A 22,140-nucleotide genomic window follows, 5' to 3' on the forward strand; every position below is an offset into this window, starting at 1 on the left:
ATCAATAATAACCAAACAGAACCGGATATTTATTTTCAATAGTTAGACGAATCATGAAAAACAATGCAACACACGGTATTGAAGAGTTCACGGATCATCGTTTAGTAACGGACTGTTTGCACGATGTGCTAATTTACAAATCAAAAACATGCTTTCTCCGCAATATTTCATCTCCCAGATGGAAAAGAAGAAGAAGGAGAAGAAATGACAATTTTTATTTACGTTCCAAATATTATTTATATATTCATTATTTATTTCAATTTTTATTTATGTTCAGAAGATTATTTGTATTTTAAGATTATTTATATAACCATAAACTGTAGTGATTTTTGATATTTAATTAAGAAAATCATAAACTATTTCCAGTATTGCAAATTTACAGTATGTATATAAAATGATTTAAAATGTTTGAGTACTTATGGCAAATATAATTTATAATGTACACTCAGTTTAGATTAATTTAAAGGTTTTGTAATTAAAGAAGAGATGTATAAACAAATGTGCTCAGCGGGGAATTTAAACAACTTGAGCAATAGTGAAGCAAATGCAATAGTTTTGCTTGCATTTGTTTAGGGGACTCTCGATTCAGCGTTTTTGCTCTCATTTTTCCCAGAATACTTTGCGGTCGGTGACTTCCTATGGAGGCACCGCCAAGGATGTTATAAAATAAAGGATCTGCCCATACCACAAAACCTTGAAGCCATACGTCACAACCATACGTATCCTATGATTGGTGATTTTCTTACCTGTGAAAGATTGTTTCGGGTAATTTCTTCTCACTCCTATTTGTACACCCATACGTGCAGCATGTAACCATTGTATAATATAAATCTAAAGCAATGACTTAAATAAAAATAAACGACAGACACACTGCATGTCTACACATGAAGATCGCAATATTCTGAACCAACATATATGGCGGTTATTCAGTTATCTAATAGGATGAAGATACATATGGATACATTCTCTATTTTATAACATCCTTGGGTATCGCGAGGTATCGTTCAAGAGAACAGGTGAAATACTGCACACGCATTTGCTTTAATTGGTATACTGTTTCAAGATGAGCAAGGTAGTTCCGCGGTGAAGTGGTTAAAGTGAAACATTTCTCATCATACACTTTTTATATACTTTTACAAATACTCATGAAAACATTTACATCCATTACAACCACTTTGCACGTCTTCATTTAATTTATTCTTCACTTTTTCCAACTTTTACACCCTGACTAACTGGGTAAACTGGCCATCTTCTACCCGTTGGAACTTCTTCACGTTTTTGACTATTATTACACCCTATTTTGACTGTACATTTCTTTAACTGACTATGACAAACTATTCCTGATTCCTGATCTTGGCATAATTACAATTTTTATTCTACCAGGGAAGCAAGAAAGTTCGTGCGCTTTTGAACCACTCCCGCTTCCATTTGGCTGCTGCGGCGACATCTGTCCCCGTAGCATGAAAGTTTTGACTGTTTGGGAAAGCTTATTCATTGACGCATCAGCCACGGTGAATATAACAACCCATTTGTCAGTGTAGTGTGTAAAAATCGCTCGTGATCATGTCAGTGTCAAATGAAGTTTTTAGAGCTTGTTTGCTTTACGAGTTTAAATTGGGGACAAATGGTGCAGAAGCAGCTAGAAAAATATGTGTTGCGCTCGGAGAGGGTGTAATAAGTAAATGTACAGCACAAAAATGTTTCCAGACCTTTTCAACTGGTGACGAGACCTTTCAAGATAAGCCTCGCTCTGGGAGGCCTAAATCAGTGGATATGGACCACGTGAAGGCCTCTATTGAAGATTATTCCAGTCAAACATGTGAGGAACTTGCTCACCGATTCGAGGTAAGCAGGAAAATTATTCGGGTAAGTCTGCATCAGTTGGGGAAGACCTGAAAACTGGGTCAGTGGGTCTCTCACGAGCTGACCGCTATGAGCCAAGTTCTAAGACTGAATATCTGTTCATTTTTGTTGACGAGACACAAAATCTGTCCAATTTTGGACCGTATAATAACTTGTGGTCATGTATGACAATAAAAAACGGTCATACCATTGCCTATCACCGAATGATCCGAAGCCTTTGACTGCAAAACCGAACATCCATCAACACAAGGTTTTGCTCTGTGTTTGGTGGACTACAAACGGTATCGTGCACTACAAATTCTTGGAACGTGGTAAGACAATTACCAAAGATGTGTACTCATCACAACTGAGAACGGTAGCCACCAAACTGACCCAGAAACAGCCAGCACTAGTGAACAAAAGAGGTGTGCTCTATAACCAGGACAAAGCGCGCCCTCACACCGCAAAACAGGCGCTGGAAGTAATCTCAGAACTTTTTTGGGAGCTTGTATCTCATCCTCCCTACTCCCCAGATGTCGCCCCTTCGGATTGCCATTTATTCTTGGCCATAGACAACTTTATGCGTGGCAGGCAGTTCAAGACTGAACAAGACGTCAAAAATGCAGTTGCTGAGTTTTCCGAGTCTCGGGAACAAATATTCTACAAAACTGGCATTTACAAGCTTGTTGAGCGCTGGGAGAAGGCTGTAGAAGCAAATGGAGGCTATTTTGCCGAATAAGCAAACCGTTAAAACCCTGTAATTGACAGTTTTCTTCCATAGTATAAAAGCGCACGAACTTTCTTGCTTCCCTGGTAATATACTCTCATTACTGCGTAAAACAGGCAATTCGACTCGAAAGTCGGCCAAAAGATGCAAGTGGCGTCAGCCGCCACTTTGTAAACTCTTTTCACAATTTCTAATACAAGTAATTCAATTTTTGTATAAGTAATTCAAGTTATACACATTCATAGCATATTTGGTCAAAAAGGCTGATGCACCTATTAATTAAAACACGGTTAATGATGAAGAGACAAGGCCAAGACGAACAAAAGTTCCTCTACAAGACGTTACAGACAGGAAGCCAATCAGAAAGCTAAACGCGAACTGGGGCTGCCTGTTATTGTATATACCTTGCATTGTTTAATTAATGCCAGTTAGTTGCATATTAATATTTGGCATACAATTTGTTGTATTAATCAATTACGTGTAAAAGTACCTTCCATATCATATTTACGCTTCAAATTTCTGTTTGTTTACCAGTTTTGTGTTAGATGTGCTAATCAGTAAAATGTTTATATACGCTCTATGTTCATGCAATAACATAGTGTCTTCTCTTAGATTCTACTTATGAAAAATCTACGGTTAATTTGCTGCCTAAACGAGGGTTAAGTTCCAAAGTTGGTCGTCCGTTTCCAACAAGAACAAGACTGAAAATTTACCGGGAAGAAATGGATAATTTGCTCGTTTATGTGATAGAAAATATGAAATTAGAGCAGAATTTATGTTACTTTTTTATATATATAAGCGGATATAATCATGGAACTAGTAGGCAAGAGGAGGGAATCGCTTACCACAGGGTTAGATTGTGGGAAACAACGAGCATTTGTATTCTGAACATGATTGTAAGTGTACAGACGAGAACTTACACTCTATTAATTTTAACAAAATGGGTTTAAACGTCCCATTTCTTAACTTTAAGCTAACCCAACCCTACCCTACCCCACTTATCCCTACCTTACTCTACTTTACCATACCCTATTTTATTATACTCTTTTAAACTGATCCTAAAAATTGATTATTTTCAAGTTTTCGTAGCTGTTATCACTTTTTGCAGAAAACCAGGTAGGAGAACAACTTCGGACTTTGATTAATATCTGCTGTACACGGATTATCTACAGCCAGGGTCACCTTGTGACATGCCATGATTGAAATGACATATTTCACGGTGTACATGGGTCGACGATATTGTTAAATAATTAAAAGGATGGCTATTGTAATTATGAGTCTAAATGTAGACATGGTGATCGTCTAATGAATGTTGTTAAGGATACTGTCTTTTAGAGCTTGAGCTCTCCTGTATAGATGATTATATTGATATGAAAGTGAACCCTGCCTGTACTGTTTATAATGAAAAATTCTATCAGATAGTTAAGATAGAAGATACAGTAGTACATACAGTAGAATACTCTCTCAAAATAAACCTTAAGAGTCAGTGGACGCTCTGACTTCTAGATGTTTTCTTTTATTTTGGTTATTATAATATTATTATAGTAAGGTTCTTCCGCTGACTACCGCAGCCAAAGTTGAATTTGGAGATTCTGAACTCCATTTGCGTACATCGTGGACAAAATAAACAAGTTTTGTTAACTTCTCGTGTTAAGTGTAGATTATTAATTATAACGCATCACTTGTTAAAAAGAGAGGATTAGAATAAATGGATATCAAGTTTCGCTTTAAAGTTACCCGTAAACCTTTCCATTATACAGGGCGTTCCGGAAATAAACCGGCAAATATTGCAATCGTGTTGAGGATTTCAATACAACAACAACAATAATAAAGTTTATTTTCAATTTTGGCGATAAGGTAAGCGCCCTATGACCAATTCCATTAATAGCATTTAGTATGTCCCATCCCTCTAAGTATGCATTTCCCGGCAAGGTTGCAGATAAACGTTTTTTTCTTGGATTGAGGTCTGTAACACATATTAGAAGTATGACGGTTGTTTTATATAGTGTAGCTACCTACGGTCAATTACACTAATTAACTTAAATTGAATTCATGTCTGTAATTGAGATATTCCTATTAAAGGAGCCTAGATAAATATTTTTTCTTGTGTTGTAGTTCTGAACACGTATGCGAAGTTCGTCGGTTTATTCTGGGAACATCCTATATATGTCGGTTATATGAACTTTTTTTTTTAAAAAAAAGTATTTTAATTTAAGGGCAATACAGCTGTACCGATGGAAGCTTCATGAGGCATATTAAAGTTGTAATTTATTACTTTAATGATGGAATTATCCACAAATAAATAAATTATTAAAGTAGCTGTGTTAACGTACCTGTCATTCACATTGAAGTATTAAACCTTAAAATAATCATAGACCTGAAATATAAGTTACAACGCAGAATAATGCGTTTCATGTTAAAAACTAAAGCACTTAATTTATGCCATAAACTGAGGCTCTTAATTTATGTTAAAAACTGATACTCTTAATTTATGTTAAAAACTGATGCTCTTAATTTATGCTGAAAACTGAAGCTCTTAATTTTGTGCTAAAATCTGAAGCTTTTAATTTATGTTAAAAACGGAATCTCTCAATTTATACTAGTTGCATTTGCTCCTGTTTCCTTTTAAGATAATAAACTTGTTCGTTAACAGTGAAAATGGTGTTACCTGACTGAAGAACATGAGGTTCCTGCTTTTCCATATTGTTCCCTTGGGCTTTCTTCTCAGGGCAGGAAGGCTATATTTATAGAACAAATGTTCCACTGTGAGTATGAGGCACCCGACGAGCATCCCTACGCCTAGAAGAATGAACACACCAGCAACAGCTGCAACGCCCAATGGTCTTGGTTGAGCCATGTCCGTCACCATTCGGAAGCAAGGCAACGCACCATAATATTTTTCTTGTAAAATATCTATGTAGCCGTTCTTCGTGTATTTAGCTATCACAGCGGAAATACTATCCTGCAAAGGAAATAACATATTGCATTAAGATAAACAAAAATAGTAAATAATTATATTTAATGTGCAGCGCTACCTTAAACATCAAACACTACATTTGCAAATCAAACAGGTCAAACAAACTGCAAACATAAAAGTTTTTTCCTGAAGTGTCACCATTTATCCTGACAAAATAATGCAAATCAGATTTGCAACGTATTAATTTTCTCGGAAACATCTGAAACGATTTTGTTTATATAAATTCACTTAACTGATTTACCCAGCAATAATTCTCCGAGATTATTATCCGTAGAACCTTGAAATTTTGCATATTTTATTTCCTTGGTTCATTGTATGTAGATAATGGAATGTTTTGATTAATAGTCACAATTAGGAATATTATATTTCTGGGCATTCGACATCTACGGTCTCTTAAGCCTGTCACGTTTAAGGGATAACGTTTCTTGACGATCACACGACCTGCAGAAATGGGAAAGGAAGAAATGAATGGGAAAGAAAGAATACAATCTGAGATCTCTATTTAGTAACCATCCCGGCATTTGCCTGGTGTGAATGAGGAAAACGTGGGAAAAATCTCACTCAAGATGGTTGGCTTGAAAAGGGTTTTACACATTTCTGCGCGGGTGTCCTCTCCGGGCATCGAACCCGGGACCGTCCGCATCAAAGGTGAGAGTGTAAGCGATTACGCGACGGGGGCTACCTGAAATGTTTCGAAATGCGACCCTAATGCTGGATTAGGGCCCTGAATTTTTCCTTATGTCTCCGATATTGTTAGGCATAGAAGCTTGAAATCCCTGATGTACGAGTACTTTCTCTATGTACCTGGATGATAATAAGACTATTTTACAAAATGCTATTCCTGGGTGAAGTGAACATGGTTTGAGTATTTTTAGCCGTTCAGAAGAACTATTAGGCTAGAACCTGTTACTTTGTAGGAATGTTCTCCATGTATCAAGGTTTATGAAATGTTACCCTTAAAGGGAGAAAGAGATTTTGGAAACATTTTGTACCGTTCCTCGCATGTGGAATTGTCCTCCCTGTACCTCAGACTATAACAACATGAAACTTTACGAAATGATATCCCTAAGGAAAAGGGAAGGGCTTGAAGATATTTTCGCCTTTTGTCGGATTTCCAAAACTGCTAGGTGTAAGATGTAAAATTTTATACAAATGTTCTTGAACTCTAGGCGGAGAATAAGACAAGAGTTCGTGAAATACAACCTCTCCGTGGAGGACGGGGAACTGTTTTTACCGTTCAACTTGATCTCCCAAAACTAATACTCGTAGAAACTTGAAATTTTGTTTATACGTACAAACATTGTCAACGAACCCTGCTCCAATGATAAGTCTGAGCTTTATGAAATGAGTCTTCTACTAGGGAAAAAGGGTTGTTAACTTTTCTTTTGACCTTTTCCAGAACTTCTGAACACTTGGGTATGTGAACCTGGCATTCTGTACAAAATGTTGTTCTTGAATTCTAGGCTGGTGATAACACAGTTTTAAAAATACTACTGATAACAGGAAAAAAAGAGATCTTGAACGATTTTTCATCATTTTCGATTCAGTTGTGAGTAGAAACCTCAAATTTTGTACAAATTTTCTCGTTGAACTGTAGGCTGAAGATAGATGGAGTTTAACAAAATACGACCTCGTAGAAAGAAAGAGGCTGTGAATTTTCTCCGCCGTTCACCAGATCTTCGAAACAACTGAACATAGGTAAATGAAATTTTGTACGAATGCACTATTTCTCAGAGTCTAGGCTAAGACGTATTTTCTGAAACTTAACATCTAAGGGAAGAAGAGATAAATGTTATCTTGGTTTAGGAAGTTGAAATTTTGTTCGAATATACTCTTCTAATCTGTGTGTATGACGAAATGTTTATTAATTCCACCGCAAGAGATGCGTAGGTTGATTTAAGATTTTCCATTAATATTAATTACATTTTGTGATTCACTCAACATACGACATAATATAGAGGTTTATTTAGTTATAGCCGAAGTTAATGTGGAACTGTACCACACATACGCACCCCAGGGGACTCTCGATTCAGCCTTTCTACTCTCATTTTCCCCAGAATACTCTCATTTTGCGGTCGGTGACGTCATGTGGAGGTATCGCCAAGGATGTTATAAAGTAGAGGATCTGCCCATACAACAACCATGAAGCCATACGTCACAGCCATACGTATCCTATGATTGGTGATTTTCTTTCCTGTGAAAGGTTATTTCTTCTCACTCCTAGTTGTACACCCATACGTGCAGCATGTAAGCATTGTACAATATGAATCTGGCAAAGACTTAAATAAAAAATAAAGGAGAGACACACACTCTAAAAACGAATAGGGTTATGAGAACCATAAAAATATAGTTAAACATGGTATGGCCATTGGAAACATATTTCTTGTTACATAAACTATATTAACATTACCTCCTATGTTACTAAAATCATCTGAGAAAATTCTTTTGTGGTACATAAAACATACCATATTGTTTTTGCTTTTAAAGTTGCACGCATAATATACATAGTTGCGTGAACAATATACATAGTTGAATGTGTCATTCCGTGTAGCACATGTCTGACCAACGTGAAACACGAACAAAGACGTGTAAGTTAAGGAAAGAAGAGTCTTACTAATTGTGTATATGTCCAAAAGAATAGCAAGCATTTATTAAGAACACGGACTCTACATGAACTAATAGAGAAATGTAAAGGAAAGTTTATTTAAGGTAAGTTTATGCATTTTCTGGCATGTAAATTATTATAACATAATGAGCCATGTTTCTAGTACAAATAAGCACATTAGATGGCAGCACTGTTACTCTGGTAAATGCCGCCCAAAAGTTCACTTCATAACATTTCTTTTGAAATGATTACAAGAAATGTAACACGCTTTCTCTTCCGTTGTATATGTTTTTAAAGGCAAGGTTCTAGATTACTGGTCCCCCTTCCCACTGAGCAGTAAGAAAGACAGAAAACAACGTGTCCTGCGGGGCTTTAACCCGCCTTCACTCGCTGACGCTCGCTCGGCAATACTGTGTAAGTTAAATGCATAAACTTTAGTACAGAAAGAAACCTACCAGCTATTAATCTACATGGGGGCCAGTAATCTAGAACCTTCCCGTTTTTAAATATCTCATAAAGCTTTGCTTATAACAAAAAGGTACGACCAACTTAGATTATCACTGTTACTTATGAGATATTTCTGATATGAATACAAGGAGTATTGCAAGTTTATACGTACTTCTGATCGAGCTTTAAATCGATCGTTCCAGCTGTGACGTACCATACGTCAGTACAGCTGCCTTTTGAAATCCTTCCTTCTCCTCATCTTGTTTTTTTTCTCGCGTCAGACTTATCTCAGCCAAGGGCGAATAGTACTACATGTCTGATAGAAGGACTACCTAATCTTGAGTACTATCCAAATGGGTACTATTACATATTCATCTTTGCATCTACACTAATCAACCACTTCATCATTTTCAACTTTTGGGCTCTGACCCAATAAGACGGAACTTACTATGCCTGACCCACGTACCGCTAATAGGACTAAAGATAAGGAACGACATGAAGGATTACCGGCTACTGTTCCTGGACCGGTTGTGCACCCCACGAAGGCAAGACTGCGGCCGACACCCAGTCAACCATTTACAACTAGCCATCACAAGCAACCCACTATTTCTAGGGACTCAACTGCATCAGCTTTGTCCACGAATTCCTTCCGATCCCTATCACCAGCTTCTGGGTCAAGCTACGCTGAACGTCTGATAGACTCACCACCTAAAAAGAAGCATCATCTTCACTCCACTACATTCACAAAAGATATGGAAGTCACCGATGCCAACCAAGATACCAGCACGAAGAACAGAGACCTTCTTGCTTCTACTATTTACTCGATGCTTCTGACGAACTACGATGCCAGCTAGAGATTGTTAACAATATAATATTGTACTCCGAGTCATAATTCTTGCTGACGCTGTATTAACAATACTCTATAGTTACATTCAACCATAATTATGGTTGAATATAATGATACCTTTTTTTAGAGTGCACTACATGTCTACAAACGAAGATCGCAATGTTCTGAACCAACATATATAGCGGTAATTCAGTTACATAATGGGACGAAGATACATATGAGCAGATCGTCTATTTTATAACATCCTTTGGTATCGCGAGGTATCTTTCAAGAGAACAAATGAATTCCGCATACGCATTTACGCTAATTGGTATTCTGTTTCAAGATGGGCAAAAGTTCCTCCACAAGACGTCACGGACAGGAAGCCAATCAGAAAGCTAAACGCGAATTGGGGTTACCTGTTATTTTATATACCTTGGCGCAGCCCATCGCCGTGAAACTGCCACGAGACAAACACCAGTATCTCGTTAGTCATGTAGTAGAGCATTGAGGTCGAGCGTGGGCTGACGCCACCGAAACTGAACAGATTCTGGGAGGAGTTCATTGTGGGTCTTTTCAACACTAAATTCACTACATTACGCGTCGTAGAAATGTGTGAAGCGTGTAATTTTCATGTAGGTTGTGCCTTGTGAATCGTATTACATAGAATATGCGACACAGAGCCCTGGGCTCATCACACCGACGCGAGCTGCTAGAACCGTTTCTCGAAAGAGTTTAAGATTGTGGTCGATTTCTCGTACAGAGACAAACTACATCTCCGAAAGGTGGATCGAAACGTCAAGATCAATGTTGAATAGAACCATACTCATGTCCTGACTGAAATGTACAGGACGAAATCCCAATATTGTACGGACAAGACGTGAACCAGGTTGAACTGCACCAAGACAAGGCATACAACCACATGCCGAAAACATCTATGGAATTCTATCGCAGCATCCCTTCTCTAACATCCCTGATAAGAGTCCAGATGCCAACCTAATTAAATATTTTGATTTAGAACTGCTTAAGCGGCGCCTGTTCCATCGCTGAGTCCGCACCATCATTGGCTGTTTAATGCCTGTTAAGAGGAGTAGGTTGCAATACGCAAACTGGTCCAGTTACAACTAGGGATGGGCAAAACCGGTTTTTATAAAAACCAAAAACCGGTTCCTATAAAAACCGAAACCCGAAAAACCGACATTTCGGTTTTCTCCAAAAACCGGTTCGGTGAAAACTTTTCGAAAACACATAAAACTATTTCTGTGGAAATGGATTCGGTTTCCGGAGAACAACGAAACACCATTCTGGTCAGAAATAGAACTAATTTTGGAAAAAAACCGGAATCGGTTTTGAAGAAAACCGAAACCGGACCAGCTAAAAAACCGAACCGGTTTTGGAGAAAACTGATAACCGGTTTCGGTGAAAAAACGAAACCGGTTTTTTGAAAATTTTCAAAAAACGGTTTTTGTGCCCACCACTAGTTACAACACAATCTCCCGCAATGGAAACTCCGATGCTGGGCCATAGTCAGTAGAGGTAGCTTGCAAATCGAACACGACGAAGGTGGCAACATTTCATTTCCTAGGTAAGTGTCTGAATATAAATGCATCAACCTTTGTATACATATTTCGACTGCAGAATATGAATATATCATGCAAGAAATCGATTTGCGTAAATTGGGAAACCGGGAGAACACATTAAAGGAACAGATCTTTAGAAAGCAATTGTGTGAGAATTTACGTAATACACATTAAATCAAACTTGCATCAACAAGCAAATCCAGAAACATTTTGTATATAACATTCAAATATATTCCCCAAAACCTTGTTCTTCCCATATAAAAAACGGGCATTTTGCTAGTGTGTTTCAATCTTACAAAATACTGGTAAGATGCTGTTCTTAAATAATAATCCCTGCCCTAAACTACATAGTTTTCCCGCAGAAAAAGCGAAAACTGATCTACTGTGAGGCAATCACTTTCGGTTCACTTACCTCTTTATTTATTTGTTTACGCAAAAGAAGAAAACAAGATAGGCTACTGCCGAATTACAATATTCTACAGTGTGTTTGAGTTAAATATGACACAATTATAAATAAAAATATGTACAGACATTATATTATAACTAAACATAATTTATCGAAATTATCTCTTGAAATATATTCACATTTTCGTAAGTCTAGTGGTGAATCAAAAGTGTTATGAACTTTACTATTTATATCACATACATACTACGCATGTCAACGTCTACCTTCTTGCCACGTACACACTGGCGCAAATCCCGAGAGGGATGAGGGAACATGTTCTCTCCAATCTTGGAACTGGTGGGGACTGCCCTTCCCAATAATCCGATTTGAAACGTGTTATTTGGAGAGAATGTGATGATTTGTGTCCCATTGCCACAAAAGAAAGTGAGATGAAATTGATTTCCTCCCAGATTTAGCCTCAAATCTGAAGTTAACTTTGCTGCCCTGATCCTCCACAGCATTGTTTTTCAACTTCACAAATATTTTGAACATCACTTTTAAAAAAAATATGGGAACAGTCATACCCGTCCCCCCAAAGTTAGAGACAGATTTGCGCCTCTGCACATACAATCAAAATCGAAAAATGAAATGAAATGAAATCTTTGAGTTTTACATCCCACGGTTATGCCGGTTAGCTAAAGGAGACGGTGATGATGAGTAATGAATGAAAAATGGTGGAATGAAGAAAATGGGAGAACCCCGAGAAAACCCACGCATACGGTGTTTGTCCACCACAAAGTTCACTTGGCCGGGGCTGGGTTCGAACCCGGGACCCCAAGCACCAGAGATGAACGCTCCACCACTGAGGCACCGCGGCTCTACAATCAAAATGGAATGAGTTCTGTGGATTTTGTAGATATGTACTGTCCTTGTTATTGATTTTCTTTAAAGAAAAATAAAAAGGGCGAAAAAATTGAGAATATGAAGGTGCAGTTCACCAACTATTCGTAAACACTAAAAAAAAAAAAAAAAAAAACAACAACATATAATTTGATTATAAAATATAATCTGTACAACATCTTGGAAGAATTGGAAATTCCCAAAAAGATTACGAGACTGCATGTAGCAATAACACAAGAATATGGTATGAATAGGACAACAAATGTCTGCATTACAATTTCAGCGACCATAAGCTTTGTTTCTGTTCCCGTTTTTTTCTTCTAAGCTAATTTGATTTCAGAATACGCGATTAGAAAAATTGAAAATTACAACAAAGATCTAAATTTGAATGAACTGAATAAGTAACTTATATCCGCGAACGACTTGTATACTTGACAGTAGGACACGACATAGGATGAGTGTAGGTCTGGGTTCTGACTTTGTGTAAAAGATATTGTTTTCACAGTAGCCCATAGAGCAGAATATGTTCACAGAATGTTTCATACCTTGTCTCGGGACATTCAGTTTGGCAGTAGAAATTTAAAGAATAATGGAAATGTCTAAGGGATTTCCTTTGGATTTTTATTGGGATGTGCCTGTCATAGTAAACATTTTAAGGATAATGGAAATATCTATGTTATTTCCATTGAACTTCAATGGGATGTGAATATCACAGTTGAAACTTTAAGTATAATGGAAATATTCATTGGATTTCACTTGGATTTCAATCGGCTGTGCCTGTCATAGAAGAAACTTTAAGGATAATGAAAATATCCATGGGATTTCTATTGGGCTTCAATGGAATGTGCTTATTAATGTTAAAATTTTAAGTATAATGGAAATGTCTATTGGATTACCTTGAATTTCAATGGGATGTGCCTATCACAGTTGAAACTTTAATGGAAATGTCCATTGGATTTCCCTTGGATTTCAATGGGATGTGCCTGTCATAGAAGAAACTTTAAGGATAATGAAAATATCCATGGGATTTCCATTGGGCTTCAATGGGATGTACTTATTAATGTTGAAACTTTAAGTATAATGGAAATATCTACTGGATTTAGCTTGAATTTTAATGGGATGTCCTTGTCATAGAAGTAACTTTAAGAATAATGGAAATATCCATGGTATTTTCCTTGGACTACAATGGGATGTGAATATCACAGTTGAAACTTTAAGCATAATGGAAATATTCATTGGATTTCACTTGGATTTTAATGGGCTGTGCCTATCATAGAAGAAACTTTAAGGATAATGAAAATATCCATGGGATTTCCATTGGGCTTCAATGGGATGTGCTTATTAATGTTAAAATTTTAAGTATAATGGAAATGTCTATTGGATTACCTTGAATTTCAATTGGATGTGCCTACCACAGTTGAAAAAACTTTAATTGAAATGTCCATTGGATTTCCCTTGGATTTCAATGGGCTGTGCCTGTCATAGAAGAAGCTTTAAGGATAATGGAAATATCCATGGTATTTTCCTTGGGCTTCAATGGGATGTACTTATTAATGTTGAAACTTTAAGTATAATGGAAATATCTACTGCATTTAGCTTGAATTTTAATGGGATGTGCTTGTCATAGAAGAAACTTTAAGAATAATGGAAATATCCATGGCATTTTCCTTGAGCTTCAATTGGATGTGCCTATCACAGTTGAAACTTTAAGTATTATGGGAATATTCATTAGATTTCACTTGGACTTCAATGGGCTGTGCCTATTATAGTAGAAACTTGAAGAATAATTTAACTATCTATGGGATTTCCCTTGTATTTTAATGGGATGTCATTGTCAACAGACAATATTTGGATATCCAAATGTCGTTCTATTACCATTACGTAAAGAACCCAGGAATAAGATTTAGTTTTAGTGTTTTGTCCTTATGCAACACCTAAGTTATGAAGGACGGGATACTACTACGAAAGTGTGTTCCGAAATGCTGCTGAGGTATGAATCCCGTGCAAATTTTGGTGACAGATTATTGCACAAGTTCAATCTTTACAGCACAGGTCGTTTCCCCACTATTCACTCTGTCTTCCAGGAGAGTAGGATTACTGGACCACGCTACCGGCCTCGGCTTATTGCAAAGTTTCGTTTCGGCGGCAATGAATCTTAGTCCCACCTTTAGTCCATCCTGTATTATTGATCATGATGTCTAACCTTATAATTTAAGAATATTGTATTTATGAAATTTTTGTCATGGACTCCTTATTAAATAAAATAAAGAGAAATGAAATATTTCAGATTTATATTTTCGACCTTTAAGCTAAAAGAAAAGAAATGAATTTTTTTCAGTTTTACGTCCCACGATTGTGCTTTAGAGTGACCATGATTTTGATGAGATGACGGTGATGAAAATAATGAAATGGAGGAATGAAGAAAATGAGAGGAAACGGGAGAACTTTGAGAAAACCCACGCACATCATGTTTTTGCATCTTAAAGTACACTTGGAGCGAGCTGGGATCGAACCAGGAACTTCATGCACCAGAGCCGTGAGCCATCGCAGCTCCCCTCAAAGCTAAAACATTCGATGATTAATGAAAGTGAATGATTGTGAGAAATTTAGTGGAATAAGAATGAGAGAGGAATCGGGAGAACCCAGAGACGCTGATTTCGGGAGTGTTCCGGTATTCGAGCATACTCTAGAATTTTTGTGGGATGTTCAATAACCCCACAAAAACAGGGAGAAGAAAAATGACAAAAGAGAAAAATAAGGAAGTTCTAATCTTTCGCCGTATTTTTTTAAATAATAATAGGATCCGATTTTTTCATAGAGCAAAAACGGTGAATATAAAGTTGGATTTCAGTTATCAAACTAAAGACAAGACTTTCATTTCAATTTGCTGTATTGTGTATGTTATCATTTTATAAAATTATTCGCTTAAATTTTATTCTGTTTAACTATTTTAATTTGCTTTCTTTCCTTTTAAAATCTGTACTAAGTAAATCCAAAGGTTAGGTTCAGAACGGCGTGATTAAACCAAGATAGGGGAACTCTAGAATCCCGTTGGTTACGCCGCCATACTCTCATTCAAGAATATATTTCCTCTTTCAGAAAACCTGTTTTCATTCAAAAATACCTAAACTGAATTTTCAGGAGGATCAATTATCAAAATTTTCCAGGGAAGTATCTTCCGCTACGCTTGGAGCCCACAGTTTCACATTCCAAGGCACCTCCGGCTGTGAACTGAGAATTAGAGCAAACCCACCGATTTTTAAAACTCGTTGCATCTGGAAGAATCACCCACGGACACAATGTTGTTTACCACAAACTCAGATGACCTGAGTTCGAACCAGACGCTTCAGATTTCTTTTCGGGGTGAAATCTATAGCTCTATGGTGCAGATCATATTCATTACCCACATTCTACACTTATATCTTCCAAACTTGGAGCTGGGGATTCTAGAACTTTGCAGGAATTTCTCCTGTAACATGTCAGGATAAAATACTGAAACTAGGAACCCCTCACACTGAGATGAGAGCTATACAAGACAGAGATAACGTAGATCAATGAAAACTTGACCCATGATGCACTGATCCACCAGTCACCGTGACTCACAACCCACTGGACAAACGACCCACTCTGACCGACCAGACACCATGACCAACTCTGACCCACCACACACAATGACCCACTCTGGCCCACTGTGACAGACTACCCGTCAAGTCCATCGTGATTAACTCTGACCCATGATCCACGACATCCTCTCAATTGAATAAAGAACAGATACTTTTTAGTGAAAAATAGGATGAAATTTGAGTCTCAAATCAAGGTAAAATAGACCAATGTAAAGGGAAAAAAATGTAAAATTCGACTGTCTAGAAAGGCAAATAGTAAGTCCTGCTGCTACTATTACAGTTACAAATATTAATATCCAAAACTGCCTGAAGTTATTTTTTTCACTTAGATATACTCATCTCAGGTAAGTAAACAGAAACAAATGAAAACAGGAAGAAAACTGGAGACCTTGAAATTAAATCGTAAACAAATTCACCAGTGTTCAGAGATGCTGTTTACAATGCACTGAGCAGAATGGGTCAGTGGGTCGTATTGAGTCAGAGTGGGTCACGGAGGGTGGTGGATTCAGTGGGTTACGTCCTGTTGATCCACGACCACTGTTCTACTCACAAATTTTGATCCATTTCACCCACGACCCACTGACTCACTGACCCACTCCATCTCTGGTATAACCATCTTCCCCCGCAACTTCTTATAATTTTACCATACGTCTTGACGTATATAAGGGATTAAACTTCGTATAATTTTTCCAGCGTTCCGTAACTCAGACACAGTTACAATTTTACATAAACTCACTAATTTCTATTTTACATTATAATCGTACTTCTACTTTCCAATCCTGTCACAATTTCAATGTGAACTTTTTTCAGAAACTTCGGCAGTATTACGTACGTATGAATTTCTCATAACATTTTCTCAACTTTGTTCTTGAACATTTCCTAAAAAGAAAGTGTTCTTCACCGCAAGAAGTTGAGCTGTAAGATGATAAAAGAGAAAGTTGGATGTCGCTTCTTCTTCATGCAATTGACTTCAGAAAACTGGTTGTCATTTCCTGCGCGGAAGGAAACTGTTGCCTGAGAGTGTTATTGCAGAAAAGTTTGTGCGGTTCGATCAACTTACCTAGAGCACGAACTCATCGCTATTCGCGCTTTAGAAACTTAGTTCAAAGTGCTGCCTAAAGGAAACTAACGTAAGATCGCTATCACAAGGAGGGAAAAACAACATAAAAAAGAAGAAGAAGAAAAAACAGAGTTTGATGTTATTCATAACACTGCTAGCAATGGCGCTTGACTCCTCGTTTAGATCGGAGTCAGTTTCTGCCTGTGTCACCTTCGAAATAAACTCCAAAGACTGTCAAGGGAGTAGAAAACGACACACGTGCTCTGTACTACGTGAGAATTCTCGTAACATTTTCCTCCGGTCGATTGAACTCTAGTAGAAGTGACTCGCCACGACACGTGTAAGACGATACTTGTGAAACTAGCAAAATGTTTATCAAGCTTTTTATCTTTATGATATCATAGAGCAATCTGTGTTAATATTGGGAATCACAATGAACAGCCAAAAGTATTGCATGATTTTGCAATAACGTTACAAAGAAATTTTGACAATTATACTGGCATTGGGTCGTAATCAAAATACAGCAATATGTAATACAAAATATAATGTTAAGATATATAACAACTAATCGTTTGCTATTAGTTATGGTTTTAAACATCAAATATTACTAGAAGTAATATGTATGTCTCTGTTAGGAGTATTATGGTATTAGAACTATATGTGTTATTATTAAGATATATCAAACAACAATAAACAAAGTCTGCTGCTTTTTTCGCACATAGTACTAGATAAATACAGAAATAATCTATGCAAGCAGAACAAAAACTATCAACTGTATCAGATTGGTAACGAACATCATTTTTAACGGCATTAGTTCTTTTAATTTTTTTCGAAAACTGCGCATCAGAATTTACCCTCAAGCATATCATATTGTTCATCTCAATATCAGCTATTGATTGGTGTTTGTCTTATCTTTGAACAATATTATACTTAATTCAAGTTTAAGCTTGATCATAATTTTGGGGCTATACTTCATTAACGATGCTGTTATACTAGTATATATATATATATATATAACAGTTTCGCCTTGGTACTGGTGACTGTATAACATTAATTCCTAGCTTTAACAACAACAAATCGATTTCCTTCTCAAAATAGGTATGATGATATACATTATAACAAGATGGATTGGCGTGAATTTTTAAACCAACCCTCGTATTATTCCAACATCAATTCTTGGAAATGAAATGCGACTAATCAACGGTTGGAGAAGAACAATGCTCAGGAATTTCTCACCCAAAAGGTACCTCACTTATCCAGACAGCTCTGCTTCCTCCCGTCAGCCCATATTTGGAGGAAAAATTTAGCTACTCTCGAGAGAAACGCCCACGCAGTGAACTCTTATGACGATGACAGATCTTTACGTGACAATGTAAAAATTATCAATGATCATTAGTTCCACAACTTATTGGAACTATCAGTGTTTTTAATGTGATTTCTATTAACTTATGAACCATTCATTATATGTTATTAACAATATAATAACGTAAAAACTCAATGCTCTCTACGAACTATATTTTAGTTTAGTCAGTGTATTCTTGCGCTGTGAACTGGCTACGGTGTGATGTGCGAAGAAAAAAGGAGAGCGTCACTTCCCACCAAGTACATTGAACGTATTCAAGATGTGCTCGAAATAAGTTGATTTCAAAATTTAAAACGAATGTGAATAGTATTTGAGTTTTGTGTATATCAAATCCAATATGAAAGCAGGAAGTAGTGACAAGTATACAAATGATGTTTCAATAGTAACAAGGAACTTGTGTTAACAAGAATTGTTCTTAAGCACCTCCCTCACCAATGCAGCGATTTTGCAAAAGAATCTTGTTGTCTGTCAAGGAATGGGACAGTCAATTCATCTTTTTCCAGTAATGGATGTCAACTCTTCGGTAGTGTACCAGTGAATTTTATTTCGTACAGGCGCCGGAACCGTCGTGCGCGCTCACGCGTCGTGCCGAAATCTTTGGGCCAATTTCTTTTCGAGTGAAATGTTAAAAGTAATATAAAAATATTAGTATTGTTCTAAATCATATGTAGTGTAACCCACATAGTGCATAATAATACAAAGTTATTTACAATTCTTGTTATCATTTCTAAAAGGTGATGATAGTGTTAACCAAATGTGTTTAATACGTTATGCCCTTTTTTCTTAGTGATTGAAATGTGCACCAATTAAAACGTGCACGATGTGAAGTGTTTGTCAGAAGGTAAGGTATCTATCAATAGAGAAGTTCAAACATTTATTTTCGTCTCCCACTATCCATCTGGTGTTAATCACGCATGGCTGTCCTACCTTGCACTTTTTTACAGGTATTGACCAGCGTGTCTTGGAGTTGACGCAACAGCGACGGTGGGTGTACGGCTCATGCCTCTGATACATTTAACGCCCGAATCCTAGGACCGTGGGAGTGAGACTATTTGTTTACTTGCCAGTTTCTTATTGGATCTATTAGTCTTTTACAAATGAATGATGTTAAGGAAGACTCCAAAAGAGATCCAAGGTTCGAATCCCAATATTATTATATCTGGCTTTCGTTACGGGAACTAACTCCTCTTATAAAACAGGAACAAACGGTAGTCGAACGAAACTCCTCTTATAACATTCATTCTTGCATTCTTGCAAATTTTTCAATAATAAACAAAATGTTACTTAATATGGATCAAGTAGAATATTAGATGTGTATCCTTTTAAGCAAATAGATCTAAGTTTGTCCTTAATTTTCCTTCATAGACTTAATCTAGATGTTCTCTCTGTGTATGGCTTTGCAAAATATAAATTTGAAGTCATGTTTCGAGTGCATATAGCCTTGACGTATACGCCTGTATACATTTACACCATCAAAGAATGAAGGCTGCGCAAAAACGCCTATGTATTATGTTTAGCCTTCTGTGTGAGATTCTCTGTGTGTATGACTTTGTAAAGTGTAAATTTTGAGTCATGCTTGACAGGTGTGTTAATTTATAGAAAGTTTAAGGTTAGTCTTGTGTTATGTATTATTGACAAGCTTGCAATTAAGAAATTAAAGAGTTTTCTATAACTTTTGTTAGGTCTGCAGTCGTATAAAATCATTGAAATGAAATAATTGAGTTTAACGTCTCACGTTTATGCCCTTTAGGGAGACGGATGATTAAGGCAAGTGAACGATGGTGGAATAATTGATAGAATGATAATGTGGAAGGAAAATCCACGAACGCAATGTTGTCCACCACAAACTTACTTAGCCGGGGATCTAACCAGGGACCGCACGCACCAGAGGTAAGAGCTCTACCACTGAGCCACCATTGCAAGGGGAGCTTAGACTCCTTATTCAACTTCTAGCTACAGGCCATAACAATGTATATATATATATTGATGAATTAATTTATATTTACAGTCTTGATCAGGAGTGAGAATATATACGACAAAACTAGGGATGGCCCAAAATTTTCCGGAAAATTTATTTCCTGAATTGGAAATTTCATTCTCTGGATTTCGGAAAAATTCCGAAATTCGGAAAATTCCGGAATTTTCCCGAATTCCGGAGTTTTCCGAAATCCAGAATATTCTAAATTCCGGAATTTTCCTGATTTTACATTTCGGATTCCGGAAAGTAAAAATTCCGGAATTGCCCATCTCTAGACAAAATCTATAGTTAAAGTGGGATCTACATGGCTGTAGTGCGTTCAAAGAATCGCAGTCTGTATGTAGGATCTCGGTGCCTTAGTTTTGGATTTTAATATTCGAATTTTTTACTTGCAAGCAGGTCTGATTTTATGTGCTTGAATAGATTAAAAACAAATTATTTATTTATTTTTTTTTTACAAAGCTAGAAGTTCCAATTTAATTTGGCTCCTCAAAATATATTTAACTAGCTGATTACCCGGCGTTGTCCGGGTATTTGTTTATCCCAATTTTCTTTAACATTAGACAGGAAACGGAATGAATTTTACCTACAGCACGAGGTTCGATTCATTTCCATAATCTTATAGAAGGTTATACAGAGTTCTATTCGTTTCCATAACCTTATAGAAGGTTGTACTGGGTTCTATTCGTTTCCATAATCTTATAGAAGGCTGTACAGCGTTCTATTAGTTCCCATAATCTTATAGAAGGTTATACAGAGTTCTATTCGTTTCCATAATCTTATAGCAGGTTGTACAGAGTTCTATTCATTTCCATAACCTTATAGAAGGTTGTACAGAGTTCTATTCGTTTCCATAATCTTATAGAAGGCTGTACAGCGTTCTATTAGTTCCCATAATCTTATAGAAGGTTATACAGAGTTCTATTCGTTTCCATAATCTTATAGCAGGTTGTACAGAGTTCTATTCATTTCCATAACCTTATAGAAGGTTGTACAGAGTTCTATTCGTTTCCATAATCTTATAGAAGGTTGTACTGGGTTCTATTCGTTTCTATAATCTTATAGAAGGCTATACAGAATTCTATTAGTTCCCATAATCTTATAGAAGGTTGTACAGAGTTCTATTAGTTCCCATAATCTTATAGGAGGTTTACAGAGTTCTATTCATTTCTCAAAATTTTCAGAAGGTTCTTCAAAGTTCTATTGTTTCTATCCGACTAAACTTGGGCTTAAAAGTCATTGTAGCTGTCATCAATCACTTGAGCGACTACGAAAACCATGTATTCGACAGCAATTTCGGTATTTTGGACATTTTATTTTACTTTTTGCCTCTTGTCATCTTCATGACGATAGGGGCTGAACTTGGGTTTAAACGACGTCAGGAGTGTTACTATTCACCTCAGCTACACAGAAAATATGTATGTCGCACTGATATCGATCGTTTTCAATTATTTTTACGCGTCACCTGTTTTGCAACTCACTCTTAGGGATGCTAGAATAGGGGTTATCTCCCTTTTTACTGATGGAGATGAACTTTGACTTCAACTACATCTGGATTGTCATTATTCGTCTCAGGGACTCCGAAAACCATTCACTGAATACTAATATCGGTTACTTTCGATTATTATTACATGTCACCTCTCTCCAACCCCAATCTTTCATCCCTTTTCATCTCCATGCTGATAGAGATGAACTTGGACTTTAACGGCATCGGGAGTTGACCGGTCACTTGGACACTAATATTGGTCATTTTACATCACCTTCTTCTCCCCCTAGAGGTGCTATGGATGTCTTACACGACATCGGGTATGTCACTATTCATCTTAC

General features: G+C 36.8%; 1 protein-coding gene across 1 annotated transcript in view; it reads right to left on the minus strand.

Moving 5' to 3' along the window:
* Nucleotides 1-22,140, minus strand: part of LOC145673167 (uncharacterized) — a 342,278-nt gene that overhangs the window by 44,589 nt on the left and 275,549 nt on the right. The window contains exon 6 of the mRNA XM_081742611.1: nt 5,238-5,531. Within this exon, the coding sequence (XP_081598737.1) occupies nt 5,238-5,531 (294 nt within the window). The remainder of the gene's footprint in view (nt 1-5,237; nt 5,532-22,140) is intronic.

This window comes from Thermobia domestica, chromosome 16 (genome assembly GCF_964235325.1).
Source record: "Thermobia domestica chromosome 16, izTheDome1.hap1.1, whole genome shotgun sequence".
Lineage (NCBI taxonomy): Eukaryota > Metazoa > Arthropoda > Insecta > Zygentoma > Lepismatidae > Thermobia > Thermobia domestica.